This window comes from Eubalaena glacialis, chromosome 1, assembly GCF_028564815.1.
Source record: "Eubalaena glacialis isolate mEubGla1 chromosome 1, mEubGla1.1.hap2.+ XY, whole genome shotgun sequence".
In the NCBI taxonomy this organism is placed as follows: Eukaryota; Metazoa; Chordata; class Mammalia; order Artiodactyla; family Balaenidae; genus Eubalaena; species Eubalaena glacialis.
In genome coordinates, this window is record NC_083716.1 from 195700167 (window position 1) to 195726059 (window position 25893).

General features: G+C 35.7%; 2 protein-coding genes across 7 annotated transcripts in view; both read left to right on the forward strand.

The window, feature by feature from the left end:
- The window catches only part of PMS1 (PMS1 homolog 1, mismatch repair system component), a 107749-nt gene that overhangs the window by 45412 nt on the left and 36444 nt on the right, over positions 1-25893 (forward strand). The gene's annotated exons all lie outside the window — the stretch shown is intronic.
- LOC133099523 (ras-related protein Rab-14-like) lies at positions 17685-18862 on the forward strand. The gene has a single exon (XM_061203243.1). It carries the CDS (start codon positions 17899-17901, stop codon positions 18538-18540), a length of 642 nt encoding a protein of 213 aa, XP_061059226.1. The 5' UTR covers positions 17685-17898; the 3' UTR covers positions 18541-18862.

The window sequence follows — 25893 nt, forward strand, 5'->3', positions numbered from 1 at the left end:
CCTGTGTAATGGAGATGTGTATTTAAAGTCAAATGTATATCTTCTAAGCTTTGAATAAGTTTATATTATTATCCCAACCTGTGTAAGATCATCAGTATAGGCATTTTCTTTTGAAAATGGAAAGTAGTATTTTTTAATACACTGTATTTTATAATTTTTGGAAGACACCGTATCTGAACTTTTACGGAGCAAACACAGGTCTCTTGGTGGCCTTCAGTAATTTCAGGTGCAGTTCAAATCCTGGAGAGTGTTATACCATGCAAGTAATGTAAGATTATCAAAAGTCTTATAGTAAAATTAAGTATTAGCTATTATTACACAAGGAAATCATGGACTCAATTATATTTTCAAGCTTTTTTCTTTTAGTATAAATTATTTTTTCACTCTTCTATTTATTAATAGTGCTGTTGTGCCTCAAATGTTATATTGTTAAACGTCCTAAAATAGCATTGATACATTATCATAAATCTCTTTGAACATTGAGTCCTGCTCTGCTCTTATAAACATGCTTATGTTTGTCATTCTTTATGTGCTTTTCTGAAGAATTTTTTTGCCTTAGCTTAAAATTTAAACATGGCAATATTGTTGTCTCTTCTTTTTTTGAAATTTTTTTCTATATTAGAAACAAACAATCATATTGCACATAATAGAAGTACTATTGCTATTTTGACATCTTGGATTAGATAGTGTTCCTTCTTTTTATGAAGGTTTAACCTGCCAAGACATTCTTTGAATACTGATAATGTTGATGTTGTTGCCAGTATGGTTATGTTAGAAAGAGGTATTTTTCTTCTTTCATCACCATGTTCCTTGAAAGCATATTGAATAATGAGACAGCCAAAGAGAAATAATTTACAAGTGGATTCAGTGACTTTATTTAAAGTAGATTTTGTTTGGAGAAATGCTAGAGCCATTTCTTAGATGAGCACTACAGTCTTCAACTTTTGTTTTGTAACTGAATCCCTGTGAGGTCCTGCTACATATATTTTCATTTATAAAGTAGCTGTTTCCCAGAATTAGAAGTGTTTCTCAATGTGGTGATATCTGAAACCCACTTAGTAGTATTAGCTCTTTCATATGTACATGAATAATTTTATAGACCACTAGTTTAGAACATAATGGTAAATATGTGATTTCAGATAAGGGATACTTTCATACTTCATACTTGTTGATTTTCGTGATTTTCCTTTGCTTAAAATATCATTTGTATTTTTAAAAATTGTTTTGAATTTAATCCTGTCTTGATAATTAGAGTCCTGCTGGTATTGCAAAAGCTGAATTGGATATTATTGACATAAGAAGGTCTGATATGTCTCTTACAAAAGAGAGAGAGAAGTAATTTAAGGAATGGCTTTCTACCTATCCCACCTCCATGTGACATGAATGTTAAGGCTTATTGGGATCAATTTATTGAAGTCTGGAAGAATGATGACCAAGAATGAGAAAGAAGGGACACATTTATTAGATTATAAACTAAAGATAAATAAGTGGTAGTTTATAATCTGTATCCCCTACATTCATGGTATTCCCTTTGTTCATTTCATTCTACTTTGCATCTTTTAGCCTTTTACTCATGTATTTTTGAATGTCCCAGTTTTGTTTCACCTGTGCTGTGAGGAATCAAGGAAAAGTCCTTTGCCCATAACTGGACCAGTATTAAAGGGTCACCCCTCCCCCAGCCCATCCCAGCCAGTGTTGTGGAGGCAGTATAATCAAAGAGAAATTCCAGTCCAGGACTATGGTTCAAATGCCCCTTCCTTCTGAAGAATATATTCTTCCAGTTCTAACCTTGAAAGTTTGGGTGGTTTGTTTTTATTTCTTTTTTAATTAGTGAAGGTGGATGTTCCTTCAGATATACTTTAAGGTTAGCTTGGGGCTCATCAATCATGATTGGTTGTTTGTTTATTTGTTTTTATTTGCAAATTAATGATAATTTTTTTTAATGGTTCTCATTTTTCTTCTTTGTTATATTAACTTCTTTTACTTTTCACCTAACTTCTGTGAAATATTATATAGAAAAGATGAGGGACATACATAAGTCAAATTTTAGTTTAGTTGATTTCTAATTTTGATGTTTGCTCACACTGTTAAAAAAGTCTTTGAAGTCTTCCCCTATCCGCCAGCAAGACTTAGTTATTATGTAGCTTTTTCCATAGCACTTTCTGCGTATTCCTGTTATGTCACTTTTGCTTTGTTGGAAATGATTTGCATTCTCTCTCCCTGTCCCAACAGCCTCTTGTGGAAGGAAGGGCTGCATCTTGCTTATATCTGTATTCCTCTTAATGCTCACTTAGCATTACAAAATTTTGAGTATACAACCATAAAAAAGAATGAAATAATGCCATAGAGATTATCATACTAAGTGAAGTAAGTCAGAAAGAGTAAGGCAAATACCGCATAATATAACTTATATGTAGAATCTAAAATATGACACAAATGAACTTATCTACGAAACAGAAACAAACTCACAGATACAGAGAACAAACTTGTAGTTGCCTAGGGAGAGGGGGTGGGGGAGGGAGGGATTGGAAGTCTGGGATTAGCAGATGCAAATTATTATGTATAGAATGGATAAACAGCAAGGTCTTACTGTATAGCACAGGGAACTGTGTTCAGTATCCTGTAGTAAACCATAATGGAAAAGAATATATATAACTGAATCACTTTGTTGTACAGCAGAAATTAACACAGCATTGTAAGTCAACTATACTTCAATAAAATAAATTAAAACAAAAAAACAAAATATTGAGTCTAGTTCCCTGTGGTATACAGTAAGTCCTTGTTGGTTATCTTTTTTATATATAGTAGTGTATATATGTTAATCCCAAACTCCTAATTTATTCCTCTTCCCCCCCTTCCTCCTTTGGTAACCAAAAGTTTGTTTTCTATGTCTGTGGGGTCTATTTCTGTTCTGTATATAAGGTCATTTGTATCTTTTTTTTTTTTGATTCCATATATAAATGATATTGCATGATATTTGTCTTTCTCTGGCTTACTTCACTTAATGGTACGATAATCTCTAGATCCATCCACGTTGCTGCAAATGCCATTATTTTATTATTTTTTATGGCCAAGTAATATTCCATTGTATATATATACCACAAATGGGACATAATTAAAAGCTTTTGCACAACAAAGGAAACCATAAGCAAAACAAAATGACAACCTACAGAATGGGAGAAAATATTTACAAATGATGTGACCAACAAGGGATTAATCTCCAAAATATACAGAAAGCTCATACAGCTCAATATCAAAAAAAACCCAAACCACCCAATCAAAAAATGGGCAGAAGATCTAAACAGATATTTCTCCAAAGAAAACATACAGATGACCAAAAAAGCACATGAAAAGATGCTCAACATTGCCAATTATTAGGGAAATGCAAATCAAAATTACTAGTACCACTTTAAATTCATGATCACTAATCTTTGTACTGCCTGGTAGTCATACTGTGTTTCTCTAGCCCATTTTCTCTCCTGGTCGCCTATATCAGTGCTTTAAACAAACTTTAATGTGCATACAAATCACCTGGGGATCTTGTTAAAAGTGCAGATCCTGATTTAGAAGGTCAGGGAAGGCCTGAGATTCTACATTTCCAACAAGTCTCCAGGTGGTGCAGTTGCTGCTGGCCCATGATCCACACATTGAGTGGAAGTCCCAAAGGGCTATTTCATGTGTTCTCTTCTCAGACAGTCAAGTCCTTCTTCCCTGTCTTCACAAGAGTAGCACAGGGAACTAGGACATAACCTGATCTTACTTCCTATTTCACTGAGAAAATTGAGGCAATCAAGAGAGAACTTTTACAAACTACCCCCCTGTCTGCAACTGTGCCCATACATTCAGCCTTCCCTTCTGTTACTATAGATGTATGTGTCATGTTTCTAGGCAAGGCCAATTCCTTCACTTGGGCAAAACTTCTTAAAATACTTGTCTGTATTCATTGTCTCCAATTACTTTCCCCCCATTCTCTCTTGAACCCACTCTAGTCAGACTTTCTCTTTCTGCCAGTCCACAACTCTTACCAAGGTCACCATTGACTTTCAAATTTCTAAATCCAGTGGTCACTTCTCAGATCTTACCTTACTTAACATTTGCCACAGTTGATCTCTGCATCCTTGAAACACGTTTTCACCTGTCTTCTAGGTCAACACACATACTTGGTTTTTTTCCTATCTTTCTACCATTTGTTATCAGTCTTCTAGTTCCACCTCATATCCTAACTTGTAAACATTTAGTGTCCTGTGGCTCAATTCTGGAATTTATCCTCATATGTGTGTGTGTGTGTGTGTGTATATAATTTATTCTCATATATGTTCTCATATATATTCTTTTCTTGATGTGCTTATTCAGTCTTATGCCTTTAAATATCATTTATACACTGATGACTCCTCAATTTTTATCTCCATTCTATAGCTCTCTTCTGAACTCCAAACTCATAGATCTAACTACCACCCCAAATCTCTCTTTGGATGTTTAGTAATAAGCTCCTCACATTTAACATGACCAAAAGTAAGCTCCCTACCTTGTCTCTCAGAATTGCTCTTTCCACATCCTTCCGCATCAGTATATGAGAATTCTGTTTCTCCTGTTGGCACACCAGAAGCCTTAGGGTTATCCTTAACTACTGATTCTCTCACACTTTAATCTGATAAAAGAGTAAATTCTGTTGGTCTACCTTCAAAATATATCTAAAATCTAACTACTTTTCACCATGTCTGACTACCACTGTCGTCCAAGCCACCTGGATTTTTGTAACAGTACTCTAATTGGATCTCCCCACTTCCTACCTTCCTCTCTTTAGTCTATTCCCAGCCCAACAGCTAGAGTGACCTGTAAAAATGTAGTTCAGGTCATGCAACTCCTCTTCAGTGAGTTTCCATCTCAAAGTCTTTATAAATGGCCTGTGAGTTCTACATAAAGGTTAGTAAACCTTTTTTGTAAAGAGCCATAGTGTAAATATTTTGGGTTTTCTAACTCATACAGTCTCTCTTACAACTGTTCAGCTCTGCTGTTGTAGCATGAAAGCAGCCGTAGGTATTAAAACTTTACTTTAAAAAGCAGGCAGTGGGTTGGATTCAGTCCTTGGGCTATAGTTTGCTGACCCCTGTTATAGATGATCTGACCCACTATTATGTCTGATCTCATTTTTTTCTTTTCTTGGCTTCAGCTAACTGGCCTCCTTGTTTTTTCCTGGAACCTACTAGTCATACTTCCAATTCAGAACCTTTGTATTTGTAGTTCCTTTGCTTAGAACATTCTTCTGTATATCTGGCTCAATCCTCATCTTTTAGTTCTTAAAACTTCTCAATGAAGCTTTCTTTAGCCACCGTAAAATTATAACCATTTCTCCCACCCCACACATGTTTTCCTGCTGCTTCTTCTTAAAACTTTTCAAAATCGAATACACTGTATATTGTACTTATCTTAATTTATTGTCTCTCTCTCCTCCTCTGGAATATAATTTCCATGAGGGGAAGCATTTTTGACTATTTTTTCACCGATGTGTCCCTAGTGTCTATGGTAGTACTTCATGTAGGTACTCAAAAAATATGTGTTAAAATAATGAGTGTGATCAAGGATTGAGAGCATGGAGGACAGGAGCACTCTTATCACATTGGTGGCACTAGCCCATACTGGATTGTGAACATAGGTATTAAAGCACCAAAGATACAGTGGTAGATGGTGTCACTAGAATTAGAAATAGCAACTGGAAAAGAGAGGTGGGAAAACAGCAAGTATCAGTTTTTATACTCGAGACATTTCCCTTTCTTTCTGGAGGGCTCCTAGAAAGTCACAGAAGGGGGAGGGCTGACTTTAGCCACTTGGCAGGTGGGTGTTACTGATTCAGTGAAGTAGGAACAACCTGTAAAAGTGATTTCACCTAGAACTCCACAAGTGGGTGGGTCATAGGCTTATTCTGTTACAGTATAATTTGCTAATATGGATAAATGGACCAAGATCATTCTAAGTAGAGGAATAGTGTGAATATAAAAGATGTAGGTAGGAAAGTACAGAGCACATTTAGAGGCAGTGAATAAGTCAATTTAGGTGAGTAGGTATTTTATATAAAGGAATACAGGAAGATAAATCCTGAAAGACAATTTGAGGCTAGATTATAAAGGGTCTTGAATGGTAGGCTGATTTTTTTTTTTTTAAATAGAAAATTGGGAGTAGGGAAGTGACTTGATCAGGGTGTTACCTCAGACAGTTAGTTTGGTAGTAGTGTGCTGGGAGAAATTATAGGAGGCTATAAGTGGTGACATTAGTTAGGAAGTTGTAACAAAAGTTCAGGCACTATGGGTCTGAATAGGATAAGCAGATTGGGCATAGAAAACAGTGTGATTGCTATTATAAGGAAGAATCAATGAGACTGATTGACTGCACATAGAAAATGAAGAACAGAAAAGATTTGAGGATACCTGATTTATTTAACTTAATGCCTAGGAAAATGATAATACTATATACATGCCTTTTTTATTCCTGGATGGGTGCATCTGTCTTTCTCCTCTTATATGTAGTACCTTCATGAATTACTCTGGCATAATTTTGATTTCACTCCAGAAAGAACCTAATAGAATCAAACCAAACTTTTAAAGTGAAGTTATTGTTACCTCATCAGTAGAAAGTTTTTGTTAACTAATCAATTAAGAAAGAAAAGCTAATCAACTCCAGGCTGGATATTATTTGTTAGCCTTAAAACTTGTTGCTTGTTTTTTTAATAAAAGGACAAAATTAGAAATAAAAAAAAAAAAGAACCATAAGGTACTTGTTGGCATATTTGCCTGAATAGGGTGTATGGGAAGAGAATTGCCATCAGATAAGTACCAGAGAGCCAGCTGATTGTAGGAGTGTTGGCAGTTCAGAATCTGTGGGTTTGGTCGTCTTTTTTCTTTTCTAAATATTATTGTGTTAAGAACACTTAACATGAGATCTACATGCTTAACAAATAGTTTAAGTGTACCATATAGTATTGTTGACTAGAGGTATGGTGTACAGCAGATCTCTAGAACTTACTAACCCTAACTGAAACTTTATGCCTATTTATTAGTAACTTCCTATTTCCCCGTCCCCCCAGTCCCTGTTAACCACCGTTTGACTCTTTGATTCTATGAATTTGTCTATTTTAGATGCCTCATATAAGTGGAATTATGCAGTATTTGTCTTTCTATAACTAGTTTATTTCACTTGGCATAATGGTCCTCATGATCATCCATGTTGTCACATGTTGTAGAATTTCCTTCTTTTTTAAGCCTGAATAATATTTCATTGTATGTATATAGTACATTTTCTTTATCCATTCATCCATCAGTGGACATTTAGGTTGTTTCCACATCTTGGCCATTGTAAATAGTGCTGCATGGGAGTGCTAGTATCTCTTTGAGAGTTTGCTTTCAATTATTTTGGAAAATACTCAGATGTAGGATTGCTGGATCATTTGATAGTTCTATTTTTAATATTTTGGGATATATCCATGCTGTTTTCCTTAGCAGCTGTACCATTTTGCATCCCCACAAACAGTATACAAGGGTTCCAGTTTCTCCACATTCTTACCAACACTTGTTGTCTTTTAGTAGCCATCCTGACAGGTGTGAGGTGATATCTCATTGTGCTTTTTGATTTGCATTTTATACTGAGCATTTTTTTATATACCTGTTGACCATTTGTATTTCTTCTTTGGAGAAATGTCTATTCAACTCTTTAGCCCATTTTTTGTTGGGTTATTAGTTTTTTGGTTTTTGAGTTGTAGGAGTGTCTTATATGTTCTGGAAATTAATCATCAAATATATGGTTTGTAAATATTTTCTCCCATTCCATAGGTTGCCTTTTCACTTCATTGATTGCTTCCTTTGCTGTGCAGAAGCTTTTTAGTTTGACATAGTCCCACTTGACTATTTTTGTTTTTGTTGCTTGTGCTTTTGGTGTATTATCCAAGAAATCATTGCCAAGACGAGTGTCATAAAGCTTTTCTTGTATGTTGTCTTCTAGTTTTACAGTTTCAGGTGTTATATTTAAGTCTTTAATCTATTTTGAATTGATTTTTGTGTGTGGTGTAAGACAAGGGTCCAACTTCATTCTTTTGCATGTTGATATCCGGTTTTCCCAACACTATTTATTGAAGAGACTATCCTTTCCTCATTGTGTAGTTTTGGCACCCTTATCGGACATCAGTTGACCATATATGCATGGATCTTTTTCTAGGCTCTCTATTCTTTTCTGTTGGTATTTATGTCTGTCTGTATGCCAGTGCCATATTGTTTTGATTATTGTAGTAATCGAATACTACAATATATTGTAATATATTTCAACCTCAGCAACTGTCATGCCTCTAACTTTGCTCTTCTTTATCAGGATTTATTTGGCTCTTCATGCTTATTATAGTTCCATATGAGTTTTAGAATTGTGTTTTTCTATTTCCGTAAAGAATGCGATTGGGTTTTTGTTTTTTGTTTTTAATAGGGATTGCATTGAATCTGTAGATCACTTTTGAGTAGTATAGAAGTTTTAACAATGTTAAGTCTTCTAATCCATGAACACACGATGCCTTTCCACTTGTGTCATCTTTAATTTTTTTCATCAGTGTCATCATACAAGTCTTTCACCTCCTTAGATTTATTTCTAAGTATTTTATTCTTTTTGATGCTATTGTAAATAAGATTGTTTTTCTAATTTCCTTTTCAGGTAGTTCATTGTTAGTGTATAGACATACAACTGATCTTTGTATTAATTTTGTATCCTGCAACTTCATTGAATTTATTACTTCTAATGGGTTTTTTATGGAGTCTTTAGGGTTTTCTAGAAATAGGATCTTATCATCTGCAAACAGGGACAATTTCACTTCTTCCTTTCTCATTTAGATCCCTTTTATTTCTTTTTCTTGCATAAATGCTTGGCTAGGACTTTCAGAACTATGATGAATAGAAGTGGCAAGTGTGGGCATTCTTGCCTTGTTACTGATCTTAGAGGAAAAGCTTTCAGTTTTTCACTGTTGAGTATGATGGGCTTTTTCTAGATGGCTTTTATTATGTTGAGTTACTTTCCTTTTATTCCTAGTTTGCTGTAAGTTTTTAATTGTGAAAGGTTGTTCAGTTTTGTCAAATATTTTTTCTGCATCTATTGAGACGATCATGTGATTTTTATCCTTTATGTTGTTAATGTGGTGTATCACATTAATTTAAATGGATATGTTGAACCATCCTTATATCCTAGAGATAAATCCCATTTGACCATGGCGTATGATCTTTTTAATTTGCTGTTGGTTTGATTTCTAGTGTTTTGTTGAGAATATTTGCATTGGTATTCATCAGGGATATTGGCCTGTAGTTTTCTTTTCTCATAGTATTCTTCTCTGGCTTTGGTATCAGGAAAATACTGGCTTCATAAAATGAGTTTGGAAGTGTCTCTTCTTTCTCAGTTTTTAGGAAGAGTTTGAGAAGAATTGGTGTTAATTCTCCTTTAAATGTTTGGTAGAACTCACCAATGAAGCCATCTGGTCTTAGGATTTTCTTTGTTGGAAGGTTTTTGATTACTGATTCAAACTTCATACTAGTTATAAGTGTCTTCAGACTTTTCTCTTCTTTCATAACTTAATCTTCGTAGGTTGTATGTTTCTAGGAATTGAGCCCTTCTTGTAGGTTATCCAGTTTATTGACATGTAATTGTTCATGTTGTCTTTCATGATTATTTTTATTTCTGTGGCATTAGTTGTAATATCTCTAAACTTCTAATATTATTTATTTGGATCTATTTTTGTTAGTCTAGCTAATAACAGTTTGTTAATTTTGTCCCTTTTCAAAAAACCAACTCTTATTTTTGTTGATTTCTTTTTCTGTTCTTTTTTTTCTATTTTGTTTATTTATTTTCTACTTTAATCTTTATTTTTTTCCTTCTGCTAACTTTGGGCTTAGTTTGTTGTCCTTTTTCTAGGTCTTTGAGGTATATAGTTAGGTTGTTTGACATCTTTCTTTTTTAATGTAGGTGTTTTTTCTGTGAACTTCCCTCTTAGTACTGCTTTTGCTGCACCCATAAGTTTTGGTATGTTGTATTTTCATTTCCCTTTATCTCAAGGAATTTTATAATTTCCTTTTTTATTTCTTCTTTGACCTAGTGGTTGTTCAAGAGTATGTTGTTTAATTTCCACATACTGTGAATTTTCCAGTTTTCCTTTTGCTATTGATTTTTAGCTGTTGCATTGTGGTCAGAAAAAATACTTGGTATGTTTCAATCTTTTTAAATTTGTTAATACTTGTATCGTGACCTAACATATGATTTATCCTGGAGAAAGAGCCAAGTGAGCTTGGGAAGAATGTGTATTCTGCTGCTGTTGGGTGGAATGTTTTATATATGTCTGTTAGGTCTATTTGGTCTGTATTGTTGTTCAAGTCCTTTGTTTCCTTATTGATTTTCTGTCTGGATTTTCTATCCATTATTGGTCTTGATCTGAAAAAAAGAACAACTAGAGAACCATGTAGAGGATGGAGTTGCATTGTAGAAGAGATGGTTGGGGTAGCTTCCTTTAATATGTGTTAGGGAGAAGTAAGAGTCAGTTTGGAGAAGAAAAGTCTCTTGAAAAACAAAATGTAATAGAAAGGTGATCTCTTCAGTTTGAATAAAGAGGAAAAGCTGAAATCAAATATTGTATAAAGCAGTAGCAGCTTGATTTACAAATAACCTTTTCTGTAAAGTTAAATATGGGAGGATGTAGTGATTGCCTCAGAGATCCACAATTAAAGAGCTGATCAGAAAGACTGATCTGAAAGATTTCTATAAGCAGTATTAAGAATATAAGTAGTCTGGAAGCAGTTATTAAACTCTGGTTGAATTCAAAAAGGATTTTCAGAGGAGGTGGCTTTAGAACTGGTTCTTGAGAAAGACTTAGTGGGCAAAAGCATTCAAAGCACATGCAAGGTCAAGGAGTCATGAGAGGTCAGAGAAAGCCGGCATAGGAAAATAGATGAGGCTGGAAAGGTTGCTTGGGTCTAGATTCTAAAGGATCTTGTGGACTTTACATGGGAATATGGACTTCTTGCCAAGTGGTGAATGGGAACATAAGAACATTTAGTAGGAGACTAACAGAATATGATAATTCTCATGGCAGTTGGAGAATGGACCAAATTATGTTTAGTAGTTGTGTAACAGAAGAAGCTGGTTCAGTAGTCCAAGCAGTTGCACAGAGCATGTAGAAAAGGGTATAGGCAAGAAAAACATTTCTTTTTTTTTTATATATCTTTATTGGAATATAATTACTTTACAGTGTTGTGTTAGTTTCTGCTATACAGCAAAGTGAATCAGCTATATGTATACATATATCCCCATATCTCCTCCCTCTTGAGCTTCCCTTCCACCCTCCCTATTCCACCCCTCTAGGTCGTCACACAGCACTGAGCTGATCTCCCTGTGCTATGCAGCAGCTTCCCACTAGCCATCCATTTTACATTTGGTAGTGTATATATGTCAGTGCCACTCTCGCACTTCGTCCCAGCTTCCCCTTCACCCCCATGTTCTCAAGTCCGTTCTCTACGTCTGCATCTTTATTCCTGCCCTGCCACTAGGTTCATCAGTACCGTTGTTTTAGATTCCTTGTATGTGCGTTAGCATACGGTATTTGTTTTTCTCTTTCTGACTTACTTTACTCTGTATGACAGACTCTAGATCCATCCACCTCATTACAAATAACTCAATTTCGTTCCTTTTTATGGCTGAGTATTATACCATTATATATATGTGCCGTATCTTCTATATCCATTCATCTGTCGATGGACATTTAGGTTGCTTCCATGTCCTGGCTATTGTAAATAGTGCTGCAGTGAACATTGTGGTACATGTTTCTTTTGGAATTATGGTGAGGAAAACATTTCTGATGTAGATAAGATTTGATTAGCAATTGGAAATAATCTTTCTTGCTTTAAAGACCACAAAGAGTATCTACAATCTCCCTTTGAAAATTATGCAGAGGTTAACTTATGTTTTCAAATTTTTGCTTAGTTTTTTTGACTGAACCATACCTTCTTTACATGATTCAAAACCCAAAAAGTATGAAAAGGTAGAGTGAAAAAATTAATCTCATCTTTGTATCTCATATGCCTAGCTCCTATAAGCCCCCCCTCCCATAGGTAAAGTTACTGTTACTAATTTCTTCATAACCTTAGGAAAAAATAATTATGCATACTATATTCCAAAACATGGATATAAAATAAAATAAACAGTTAAGCAGAGTAAAGTAAGCATAAAAGATTTTATATTTCTTTTTTTTAAGGGGGGAGGGAGGGGTCTTTTTTAATTTTTTTTTTTTTTTCTATTTGGCCATGCCATGTGGGTTGCGGGATCTTAGTTCCCCAGCCAGGGATTGAACTCAGCCCCCCCCCACCCCCACCCCGCTCAGTGAAAGCACTGAGTCCTAACCACTGGACCACCAAGGAATTCCCACATAAGAGACTTTATATATCAAACTCTTCTAAATAAATTTTACCGGTTTTAAACTCTAGGGCTGCTTAGTAAGAATCAAATCATATTAATGCTTATTATGTTAATAGAATGTGATATTCTTTTAACAAGAGTATTTGGTATTGTGATGGAATAATCCATAATTATATACTAAACTCAAAACATTAAGCAATAAAGTTTCTATAAGCTTCTATAGCTAATGTTGTTATCATACTGCCAGTGGGGAAAGAGATTGCCTTTTCTTATATTGTGTTTGTGCCTCTGCCCTTTTCTGAACCACTCAGTACAAATACATGTCCAGGAGTAGACAGCAATAGATACAGATCCAATTATATTGTAAGACCTTGGAAGTAGTTAAAACTTATGATTTTTAAGAAATTGAAACATGAAGTTCTTAGTACATGTCTGCAAATAATTTGCATGAAAAGTTTGGTTGCACTCTACGCCAATATGTATACTTTGATTTCATATTCTAGGAGTCACCTTTGCTCAGGCAGTCTTATTAGCATTACAGTTTTTAGTTAATTGTTTATTATCTATGTGTAACCTCCTTTTTCCCATTATCACAAGTTGCCTTCACAGTTGAGGTTTACTAATTAAATACTGAATATTCTCATCTAACTTCAAATAGTATATGTCAATGAAGTAGGAAGAGTGGCAAGATATATTTGGCTAACTTCAATCAATTACATGGCATGCATGTAATAATATATTTTTTATTGAGGTGTTTTCTCACTGTCATCATCCTGACTAGAGTCAGATTCTTACTTGGCACATCCAGATGCTCCAACTTTGTGCAACCTAGATAGAAAACATATGGGGGTATGTGTGTGTATTTTTAGCACACGTTAAGCTTTCAGCCTAAGGGCAAAATATATGAACAACTTCAGGTAGTGAAAAGATCTCTGTTTTAGAAAATAATACAGGATTGATGAAATGGTGGGGAAAGCAAACTAAAAACTACTTGCTGTAAAAACTGTAGCACTTAAAAATTCAGTACTTTCTATAACCTTAATTTTTAATTACTACATTTAATTGTTTAGCTCTGTAATAGTGGGTCCTGTTTTGAAAATGAATCTTAATTGCCTGAGTAATAGTGAAGATTTAATTTATTGGCAGACCTCTTTATTGTTTATTGTTAGCCCAACTATAACTACTTAGAAAATGCTTCTAAATCAGCCCCCTGATCTGATGCAGTAATTGCCCAGTGTGAAATAATGCTCTAGAACTGCTAGTAGTATTTACATTAAAAAAAAAAATTCACATTCAGTGGTTCTCATGTTTCACAGCTTGTTTAGAGCCCATTTCCTCAAGTGATCTTTCTGCAGTTCTGTATGCTAGCTTTTCAATAGGTCATGCAGTGCAATAGCATCTTTGCATTAATCAGCAGCTAAGATTCATATCTGAGGCATCACTCTAATACAAACTAAAATACACAAGATGACGTTTCCACTAGAAAGATCACAGGTTTTATAGCTGTATTAAGTGCGCGAATTTTAAAACATTAGTTTTCTTGAAATATTTTCATGACTACTCATTCTAAATACATTTTATACATATATATGAATCAGAGAGCTAGCTAGCTAGCTTTAAGGAGATAAACTTTTTGTGAATAAGTTTGTATTGCTCAACTACTCCTTGTTAAAAATAACTTGTGGACTCAAATCAATAGAATTAGAAATGAAAAAGGGGAAGTAACAACCGACACTGCAGAAATACAAACGATCATGAGAGATTACTACAAGCAACTCTATGCCAATATAATGGACAACCTAGAAGAAATGGACAAATTCTTAGAAATGCACAACCTGCCGAGACTGAACCAGGAAGAAATAGAAAATATGAACAGACCAATCACAAGCACTGAAATTGAAACTGTGATTAAAAATCTTCCAACAAACAAAAGCCCAGGACCAGATGGCTTCACAGGCGAATTCTATCAAACATTTAGAGAAGCGCTAACACCTATCCTTCTCAAACTCTTCCAAAATATTGCAGAGGGAGGAACACTCCCAAACTCATTCTACGAGGCCACCATCACCCTGATACCAAAATCAGACAAAGATGTCACAAAGAAAGAAAACTACGGGACAATATCACTGATGAACATAGATGCAAAAATCCTCAACAAAATACTAGCAAACAGAATCCAACAGCACAGTAAAAGGATCATACACCATGATCAAGTGGGGTTTATTCCAGGAATGCAAGGATTCTTCAATATACGCAAATCAATCAACATGATACACCATATTAACAAATTGAAGGAGAAAAACCATATGATCATCTCAATAAATGCAGAGAAAGCTTTCGACAAAATTCAACACCCATTTATGATAAAATCCCTGCAGAAAGTAGGCATAGAAGGAACTTTCCTCAACATAATAAAGGCCATCTATGACAAACCCACAGCCAACATCATCCTCAATGGTGAAAAACTGAAAGCATTTCCACTAAGATCAGGAACAAGACAAGGTTGCCCACTCTCACCACTATTATTCAACATAGTTTTGGAAGTTTTAGCCACAGCAATCAGAGAAGAAAAAGAAAGAAAAGGAATCCAAATCGTAAAAGAAGAGGTAAAGCTGTCACTGTTTGCAGATGACATGATACTATACATAGAGAATCCTAAAGATGCTACCAGAAAACTACTAGAGCTAATCAATGAATTTGGTAAAGTAGCAGGATACAAAATTAATGCACAGAAATCTCTTGCATTCCTATACACTAATGATGAAAAATCTGAAAATGAAATTAAGAAAACACTCCCATTTACCATTGCAACAAAAAGAATAAAATATCTAGGAATAAACCTACCTAAGGAGACAAAAGACCTGTATGCAGAAAATTATAAGACACTGATGAAAGAAATTAAAGATGATACAAATAGATGGAGAGATATACCATGCTCTTGGATTGGAAGAATCAACATTGTGAAAATGACTTTGCTACCCAAAGCAATCTACAGATTCAATGCAATCCCTATCAAACTACCACTGGCATTTTTCACAGAACTAGAACAAAAAATTTCACAATTTTTATGGAAACACAAAAGACCCCGAATAGCCAAAGCAATCTTGAGAATGAAAAATGGAGCTGGAGGAATCAGGCTCCCTGACTTCAGACTATACTACAAAGCTACAGTGATCAAGACAGTATGGTACTGGCACAAAAACAGAAATATAGATCAATGGAACAGGATAGAAAGCCCAGAGATAAACCCACGCACATATGGTCACCTTATCTTTGATAAAGGAGGCAAGCATATACAGTGGAGAAAAGACAGCCTCTTCAATAAGTGGTGCTGGGAAAACTGGACAGGTACATGTAAAAGCATGAAATTAGAACACTCCCTAACACCATACACAAAAATAAACTCAAAATGGATTGAAGACCTAAGTGTAAGGCCAGACACTATCAAACTCTTAGAGGAAAACATAGGCAGAACACTCTATGACATAAATCACAGCAAGATCCTTTTTGATCCATCTCCTAGAGAAATGGAAATAAAAACAAAAATAAATGGGACCTAATGAAACTTCAAAGCTTTTGCACAGCAAAGGAAACCATAAACAAGACCAAAAGACAGCCCTCAGAATGGGAGAAAATATTTGCAAATGAAGCAACTGACAAAGGATTAATCTCCAAGATTTACAAGCAGCTCATGCAGCTCAATAACAAAAAAACAAACAACCCAATCCAAAAATGGGCAGAAGACCTAAATAGACATTTCTCCAAAGAAGATATACAGATTGCCAACAAACACATGAAAGAATGCTCAACATCATTAATCATTAGAGAAATGCAAATCAAAACTACAATGAGATATCATCTCACACCGGTCAGAATGGCCATCATCAAAAAATCTAGAAACAATAAATGCTGGAGAGGGTGTGGAGAAAAGGGAACCCTCTTGCACTGTTGGTAGGAATGTAAATTGATACAGCCACTATGGAGAACAGTATGGAGTTTCCTTAAAAAACTAAAAATAGAACTACCATATGACCCAGCAATCCCACTACTGGGCATATACCCTGAGAAAACCATAATTCAGAAAGAGTCATGTATCAAAATGTTCATTGCAGCTCTGTTTACAATAGCCAGGACATGGAAGCAACCTAAGTGTCCATCATCAGATGAATGGATAAAGAAGACGTGGCACTTATATACAATGGAATATTACTCAGCCATAAAAAGAGACGAAATTGAGTTATTTGTAGTGAGGTGGATGGAGTTAGAGTCTGTCATACAGAGTGAAGTAAGTCAGAAAGAGAAAAACAAATACAGTATGCTAACACATATATATGGAATCTAAGGGAAAAAATAAAAAGGTCATGAAGAACCTAGTGGTAAGACGGCAATAAAGACACAGACCTACTAGAGAATGGACTTGAGGATATGGGGAGGGGGAAGGGCAAGCTGTGACAAAGTGAGAGAGTGGCATGGACATATATACACTACCAAACGTAAAATAGATAGCTAGTGGGAAGCAGCCACATAGCACAGGGAGATTAGCTCGGTGCTTTGTGATCACCTAGAGGGGTGGGATAGGGAGGGAGGGAGGGAGGGAGATGCAAGAGGGAAGAGATATGGGAACGTATGTATATGTATAACTGATTCACTTTGTTATAAAGCAGAAACTAACACACCATTGTAAAGCAATTATACTCCAATAAAGATGTTAAAAAAAAATGTGATGTAGAAAGTATGAAGCAGATGACACTTAATTTCTATACAGTTGTAGATTATTCAGAACCTTAACCTGCTTCTCTTATTTTGAGTATTTTTCCTTAAACCACCAGCTACTGGCTGGCTTAAAATAACAAGCATGATAGCAGAAGCCAGCACCTTTTTGTCTTTTTACACTCACACACATACAAACACAAACACGTGCAGAGGAAATGGAAAGATTACAGTCTGGCAAAAATAAACAGAGAAAATAAACAGAGTTACCACTTTACCTAGCTATTTCACTCCTAGGTATATGCACAAGAAAAATAAAAATATATTTCACACAAAGAGACGCACATGAATGTTTATAGCAGCATCGTTCGTAATAGGCAAAAAGTGGAAATAACCCACACGTCCATCATAAGAGGCAATGATACTTCAAATGTATATCCATATAGGGGAATATTATTTAGCCATTAAAAAAGGAATGAGTTCCTGACAAAAGTCCAGGACGAGCCAGCTTCACAGGTGCATTTTAACAAACATTTAAAGAATTAACACCGGTGCCCGAGCAAGACCCTGAGGGAGCCGCAGGAGCGTCGCCGCTGCCACCACCACTGCCGCCAACGCGTCTGCAGCTTCTCGGCCTGCCCGCTGCTTGCCGGCGCCTCGGCCGACCGCCCCCGCCCCTCTCCTGGTGCGCCCGCCCTCCTCTTCCTCGTCCTGACGCCCCCCCTCACTCCCAGAAAGCTGCCCAGCCACCAGCAACCCCCCAGTGCCACAATGGCAACTGCACCATACAACTACTCTTACATCTTTAAATATATTATTATCGGGGACATGGGAGTAGGAAAATCTTGCTTGCTTCATCAGTTTACAGAAAAAAAGTTTATGGCTGACTGTCCTCATGCAATTGGCGTTGAATTTGGTATAATTGAAGTTAGTGGCCAAAAAATCAAACTGCAGATTTGGGATACAGCAGGACAGGAGAGGTTTAGGGCTGTCACACGAAGCTACTACAGAGGAGCTGCGGGAGCACTTATGGTGTATGATATCACTAGAAGAAGTACATATAATCACTTAAGCAGCTGGTTGACAGATGCAAGGAATCTCACCAGTCCAAATACTGTAATAATTCTCATAGGAAATAAAGCAGATTTGGAGGCACAGAGAGATGTTACATATGAAGAAGCCAAACAGTTTGCTGAAGAAAATGGCTTATTGTTCCTTGAAGCAAGTGCAAAAACGGGAGAGAACGTAGAAGATGCTTTCCTTGAGGCTGCCAAGAAAACCTATCAGAACATTCAGGATGGAAGCTTGGATCTGAATGCTGCTGAGTCTGGTGTACAACACAAACCTTCAGCCCCACAGGGAGGCCGGCTAACCTGTGAACCCCAACCCCAGAGAGAAGGCTGTGGCTGCTAGTGACCTCTTTGCCGTGGCTCTCATTTGACCTTTCACCTCTGTCTGTTGGAAGCAGTACTTTTTACTTACTGCCTCATTGTCTTCTGTACATCCTACTGGGTTTAATTAAAAAAGAAAAAAGAGAAAACAACTCTGTTGTAAAAACAGTTTAACACAATACTAAACTGCTAAACACCTAGATGTAATCAGGTTATCAAAGGCAAGTAGAGTAATAAATCTCTTCTGCATGGTAAATCTAGACTTTTTTTCCCCCTTGATTGTCCTCATGATAGGTATGTCACCAGTACATGATTTAAACTGAGCACTGATGCTGGACTTGAGTTTTACCCCTCCCTCTTTTTGGAAAGGCTTTGTCTCATTGTATGGTTTAATTTGATGATATCTTAAGCCTTTCTTCCCATTTTTAACTGTTCAGGTATGTCTGTTATAAGCCATAAGTTTATTGCTGTGAAATGACTTCTGATAATAGAGAAGGGGTCCTTTAAAGCCTTTTTGTTGGATAAATTCCCTGTTGTGTGGGTGGCATTTTTCTTGAGGCGGTTTGCTTCTGTCTTAGCCTTGCACAGGGAAAATATCCATTTATCTTTTCTCTTGTGCTTAATTAATAGCTTTATCCTTTTTTTTTTTTTTTAACACCATTTTATCTTTTTCTCTTTAGCAGAAAGTAAATATGTATAAAATTTGAAGGAACCGAACTAACAATACATTCTGTGTATATTATTTTAATGAAGAAAATAAATTGATTACTGGCTTTGGAACAGTATAAAATACCAGTTTGTACAGTATGACCTATATGTGACTATGTTACTCCCTTCCATTTCACATAAGGAAATAGACACAACTGCAGTTAACAGGATATACTGGCTCCACCTTTTGGTGCTGGCAGTGTTTGGGGACATTATGCTGGAAGGAGCTCCTGGCGTGAGAGGATTAACACTAGTAGATTCTGTTCCATCTTTGCACTGTGGCTTACCTGCTGATTTTCTTAACTGTTCTTGTGCAATCAATAATGTGCTAACCTGCTTTTCTCTTTTTGTAAACGTTTTGCATTACAGACTGCATTTCTTGCCTTACTGTATAGAAAAAGAAAAAAGGCTGGGTTTATTATTGCACATTTTAAGCTTTTATACCTGTATCTTCTTGGAATGGTGAGATTCTGAACCAGACAGCCAGAACTGCAGGTCTGCTGTTAAGGGATTTTAAGTTGTGCATTTTTAACACTACAGTGAAATAATCTAAGATATCCCTTGTGTTCTTAGTATGAGGGGCTATTTTATGTCATGTTGGCATAAATTGTTTTGTAAAGGGGAAAGTGTTTCTAACGGTGTTCCAATATTTGTGCTGATACAAAGTAAGTTATTACTTTGCACTAGGTGGTTTGGCCACTGACAGAATACTGTATTGCAAGGGAAACAATCTTTTATTTCTTTAGAAAACAAACTTATGTTTTACCAAGTTCTTCTGTTGATTGATTTCTAATTGAGTTTATGGTTCAGGGTGGGAATTGAGAAGTTATTTGAAGTAGGATAGGTAAACCTCAGTATATTATATACAACGCACTCTCAGCTCAACTGTTGTGTTTAAAATACACATTTTAAATCCCTATTTACAGACACTAATGTAAAAAAGACAGCTTTCTGGGTTGTAAACATGTGGTAGTACCAGAGTATTGTATAGTCAGTGTTAAATAAAAGCCAAAACTGGAATGTGCAGAAAATAGGATTTGGTTAATTTGTGGACTCACCTTTCTGTCTTTGTTTAACTTTTTAAAAAACAAGATACCTGGAGTAGATCAGTGTATTCTGTTAAAGGCTTAACAGTGATCCATTTTGCTTACACTGTTGCATCACAAGGGACTTGCCCAGGGACCATGACCTGCTGGTGTGTGTATATATTTACAAAAACAAAACAAATAAACCACCCATTGGGATATAAGGTAGCAATCACAAACTAAAGACTGCGGCTTGTTTAGGTGCAATACCCTGATTTCCCAAAGTTAGTTACAGTGGGTCTTAATTGTTTTTGTGACAGGAGTTATTCAGACTGCTGTACTCTTCATTTGATGTAACAAAATGCTATTAATCTAAATATTTGTAAATAAAATACCTGTATCTAGATTAAAAAAAAAAAAAAAAAAAAAGAATTAACACCTGTCCTTCTCAGACTGTTGCAGAAGGAATGCTTGTGAACTCATTCTACAAGACCAGCATCACCCTGATACCAAAACCAGACAAAGGCACTGGAAAAAAAGAAAATTAAAAGTCAATATCACTGATGAACGCAGATGCAAAAATCCTCAACAAAAGATTAGCAAGCCAAATTCAGTAATACATTAAAAGGATCATACACCATGATCAGATGCAGTTATTTCAGGGATGCAAGAATGATTCAGTATCCACACATCAATCAGTGTGATATACCACATTAACAGATTGAAGAATAAAAGTCATAGGATCATCTCAGGTGCAGGAAAAGCTTTTCACAAAATTCAACATCTGTTTATGATAAAAACTGTCAACAAAGTAGGTATAGAGGGAATGTACCTCACCTTAATAAAGGCCATATATGACATTCCCACAGCTCACATCATACTCAAAGGTGAAAAACTGAAAGCTTTCCCTCTGAGATCAAGAACAGGACAAGGTTGCCCACTCTCACCACTTTTATTCAACATAGTATTAGAAGTCCTAGCCCCAGCAGTTAGATAAGAAAAAGAAGTAAAAGGAATCCACATTGGAAAGGAAGAAGTAAAACTTTCACTCTTTGCATATGATATGATACTATGTATAGAAAATCCTAAGGATGCCCCCAGAAAACTATTAAAACTAATAAATGAATTTGGTAAAATTGCAGGATACAAAATTAATATACATAAATCGGTTGCATTTCTATACATTAACAATGAACTATCAGAAAGAGAAATTAAGATAACAACCCCATTTACAATTGCATCAAAAAGAATAAAATGCCCAGAAATAAATCTAACCAAGGAGGTAAAAGACCTGTACTCAGAATATAAGATATTGATGAAAGAAGTTGAAAATGACACAAACAAATGGAAAGATAAAACATGCTCATGGATTGGAAGAATTAATATTGTTAAAATGACCATACTTCCCAAGGCAGTTTATGAATTCAGTGCATTCCCATCAAAATACCAATGGCTTTTTCACAGAACTAGAAGAAATAATTCTAAAATATGTATGGAAACACAGAAGACCCAAAATGACGAAAACAATCTTAAGAAAGAACAAAGCTGGAGTTATCATGCTCCCCAATTTCAAGCTATCTTACAAAGCTACAGTAATCAAAACAATATGATATTGGCACAAAGCTGGAATTATCATGCTCCCTGATTTCAAGCTATACTACAAAGCTACAGCAATCAAAACAATATGATAGGGACTTCGCTGGTGGTGCAGTGGCTAAGAATCAGCCTGCCAATGCAGGGGACACAGGTTCGAGCCTTGGTCCAGGAAGATCCCACATGCTGCGGAGCAACTAAGCCCGTGCGCCACAACTACTGAGCCTGCGCTCTAGAGCCTGCGAGCCACAGCTACTGAGCCCACGTGCCACAACTACTGAAGCCCGCACGCCTAGAGCCCGTGCTCTGCAACAAGAGAATCCACCGCAATGAAAAACCCGCGTGCTGCAACAAAGAGTAGCCCCACTTACCGCAACTAGAGAAAGCCCACATGCAGCAATGAAGACCCAATGCAGCCAAAAATAAATAAAAAATAAAATAAAGTTATATAAAAAAATACATAATGATATTGGCACAAAACCAGGCACAAAGATCAATGGAAGAGAATAGAGAGCCCAGAAGTGAACCCTCACGTATATGTGGTCAATTAATCTACGATAAAGGAGGCAAGAATATACAATGGGAAAAAGACAGCCTCTTCAACATGTGATGTTGGGAAAACTGGATAGCTACATGCAAAAGAACCAAACTGAACTACTTTTTCACACAATTTACAGAAATAAATTCAAAATGGATGAAAGACTTACATGTAAGACCTGAAACTGTAAAACTCCTAGAAGAAAACATAAACAGTACACTCATTGGTCTTAGCAATATTTTTTTGGATCTCTCTCCTCAGGCAGGGAAACAAAAGCAAAGATAAACTAATGGGACTACACTAAAAAGCTTTTGCACGATGATAGAAACTGTCAACAAAATGAAAAGGCTGCCTATTGAATGAACAAAGATGTTTGTCAACAATATATCTGATAAAGGGTTAATATCCAAAAAGTACAAAGAACTCAACAACTCAACATCATAAACAAATAACCTGATTTAAAACTGGGCAGAGGATAGCACAGGGAGATCTGCTCGGTGCTTTGTGACCACCTAGAGGGGTGGGATAGGGAGGGTGGGAGGGAGACGCAAGAGGGAGGGGATTTGGGGATATATGTATACATATAGCTGATTCACTTTGTTATACAGCAGAAACTAATACAACATTGTAAAGCAACTATACTCCAATAAAGATGTTAAAAAAAAAAAAAAAAAGGCAGAGGACCTGAGTAGACATTTTTCCGAAGAAGACATATAGATGGCCAACAGACACCTGAAAAGATGCTCAAAATCACTAATCATCAGGGAAATGCAAACAAAAACCACAGTGAGATATCACCTCACATCTGTCAGAATAGATATTATAAAAAAGCAACAAATAACAGGTGTTGGAGAGGGTGTGGAGAAAAGGGAACCCTCCTGCACTGTAGGTGGGAATGTAAATTGGTGTAGCCGCTAAGGAAAACAGCATGGAGGTTCCTCACAAAATTAGAAATAGAACTACCACACGATTCAGCTATTCCACTTCTGGGTATTTTTCCAGAGAAAACAAAAATACTAATTTGACAAAATATATGCACCCCTATGTTCATTGCAGCACTGTTTACAATAGCAAGATATGGAAGCAGCCTAAATGTCCATTGACAGATGAATGGATAAAGAAGATGTGGTACATATATACAATGGAATACTACTGAACCATAAGAAAAGAGTGAAATCTTGCCATTTGCCACAACATGGATGGACCTAGAGGGTATTATGCTGAGTGAAATAAGTCAGAGAAAAAGAAATACTGTATGATTTCATTTATATGTAGAGTCTAAAAAACAAAACAAATGAACAAACAACAAACCAAAAGACTCATGGAGAACCAACAGGTGTTTACCAGAGGGGAGTTGGTGGGATGAAAGTAAAACAAAACAAAAAATAGTAACTATGTGAGGTAATGAATGCTTATTAGCTTGATTGTGGTGATCACTGCACAATATGCAATGTTATATGAAACAATAAGATTGTACATCTTAAATATATACAGTTTTTGTCAATTATACCTCGAAGCTGAAGAAAAGATTTTAAAAAAGAAATTATTGCTCATTATCAACCAGATATTTCCATGTCCTTAATTATCCTATTGATACCAATACTGCATACTAATTCAGCCAGCTTTTAATTTACTAGAGGGCAAGGATTCTGACCATTTTTTTCCTTGTATGTCTACGTAACCCATTACTCTTTTCTCTGTGATGGGACCTCAGTACTTCGATGTGTACAGGCATGTTGAGTGGACCAGTGCTTTTGGAGTCTTTCAGGAAGGCTGTATTTATATAAATAGATTTATGTTTGCAGTGCAGCTCCCAGTGCAAAAAGGATGAAATGTTATGTGACATACAGAAGTGTAGGTTATATAGCTGTTAATAGGACATTAAGATTTCTTTATTTGATAAGTATCACTTTGGAATTTTTCACATAAATATGTGGAGATTGAGCCTTTGATTAAAGTTTGAGTGCCCAAACTCTGAAATCACTTGAAATCACATGTTCTAACCTGAAATCACTTGAGCATAGCTTTTTTGCCTTTAAAATTTCTAGTATGGATGATGAAGAAAATAAAAGGAACTCTGCACATTTTTACATATGAAAGCAGTTAAACCAGCTGATCAGTGACTATCCCAGATGCTGATGAAATGAAGCACACTAATGACTTAATATGATTCCTACCTAAACACATTGTGTTTAATGGTCAGAATTCAGCGGCATTGCATAAAAATTATATCTAAGCTGAAATTGTTCAGAAGTGTTAAAAAAGCAGTGGCTCAAAATTCACTTGAAAAAGATAAACAGAACTAGGAACCAATGTCATTCAAAATGATCTTCTTTCAAAGAGCCTTGCTGCTGTCAGTATTATTTGTAACTTTTTGGTAGGAATCATTTTATCAGTATCTGTTTATAGAAATTGGAAAGAACCTCAGTCACCTATTTCTATCCTCCATCTAGAAGCATAACTAAGGGAGAGAATATTGGAAATGCCTGTGGCCTGAGCTGAGTTAGAATCATCATTAGTGGAGTATATAGCTGGTGGCTTTCTACATCCATCTCATTTTAAAACATGTAAATAATATTCGTTATGTGACAGACACTAAATTTCTGAGTTGAACAGCATTAAAGTCCCTCATCTGGAGAATCTATCATCTCATGCAAATTAACACTCAGTTACAGAATTTGTTAGCTCCTATTTTTTCTTTAGATCATATAATATTAATTATGCTAGCCTCTTCCCTTACTATAAACTCAAAACTAAATTCATATATTTTATGTTTTATCCTTTCGTGTAAATTAAATTGTATCATTACTGTAAGATACACCTGAGACAGTCTGTAAAGTCTTTAGCATTGTGTAGCTAAATAAAACCGTTTTTTAAAAAAAGAATGAAGTACTGATACAGCGTGGATAAAACTTGACAAAGTTATGCTATAAGTGAAGGAGCCACTCACAAATGACTATGTATTGTATGATTCCATTTATATGAAATACCCAAAGTAGGGAAATTTATAGAGACAGTAGATTAGTGATTGCATAAGGTGAAGGTGCAGGGACATGGGGAATGACTGCTAATGGGTACAGGATTTCTTTTTGCAATGATAAAATTATTTTAAAAAATTAGACTGTGGGGATTTAGTTGCACAGCTCCGTAGATATACTAAAAACCATTGAATTGTATACTTGTATACTTAAATTGTATCATGTGTCAATTCTATCAGGATAAAACTATTATTTTAAAGAAAAGAAGGAAAAGCAAAGTTGTTTTGGATTTCCTAAAGGAATAGACAAAGACTATAATTTCTAACCCATGTAGTGGTGTGAGAACCAGCAGTCTTAATATTTAAAAATAAAGAGCTAGTTTTCAACTCCACTAGGGTTACTTTTCTCTAGAAAAATGTATTCATTTGCTCACTCCTTCAACAAATCGTTTACTGGGCCCTTCTGAGTACTTGACGCTGTTATTGGTACTAGGGATTCAATCACATTCCTGATTCTTCTCCTTTTCTTCCTCT

Excerpts from the sequence above, each read along its gene's own strand:
- LOC133099523 (XM_061203243.1), top strand. The coding sequence starts at position 17,899 with ATGGCAACTGCACCATACAACTACTCTTACATCTTTAAATATATTATT.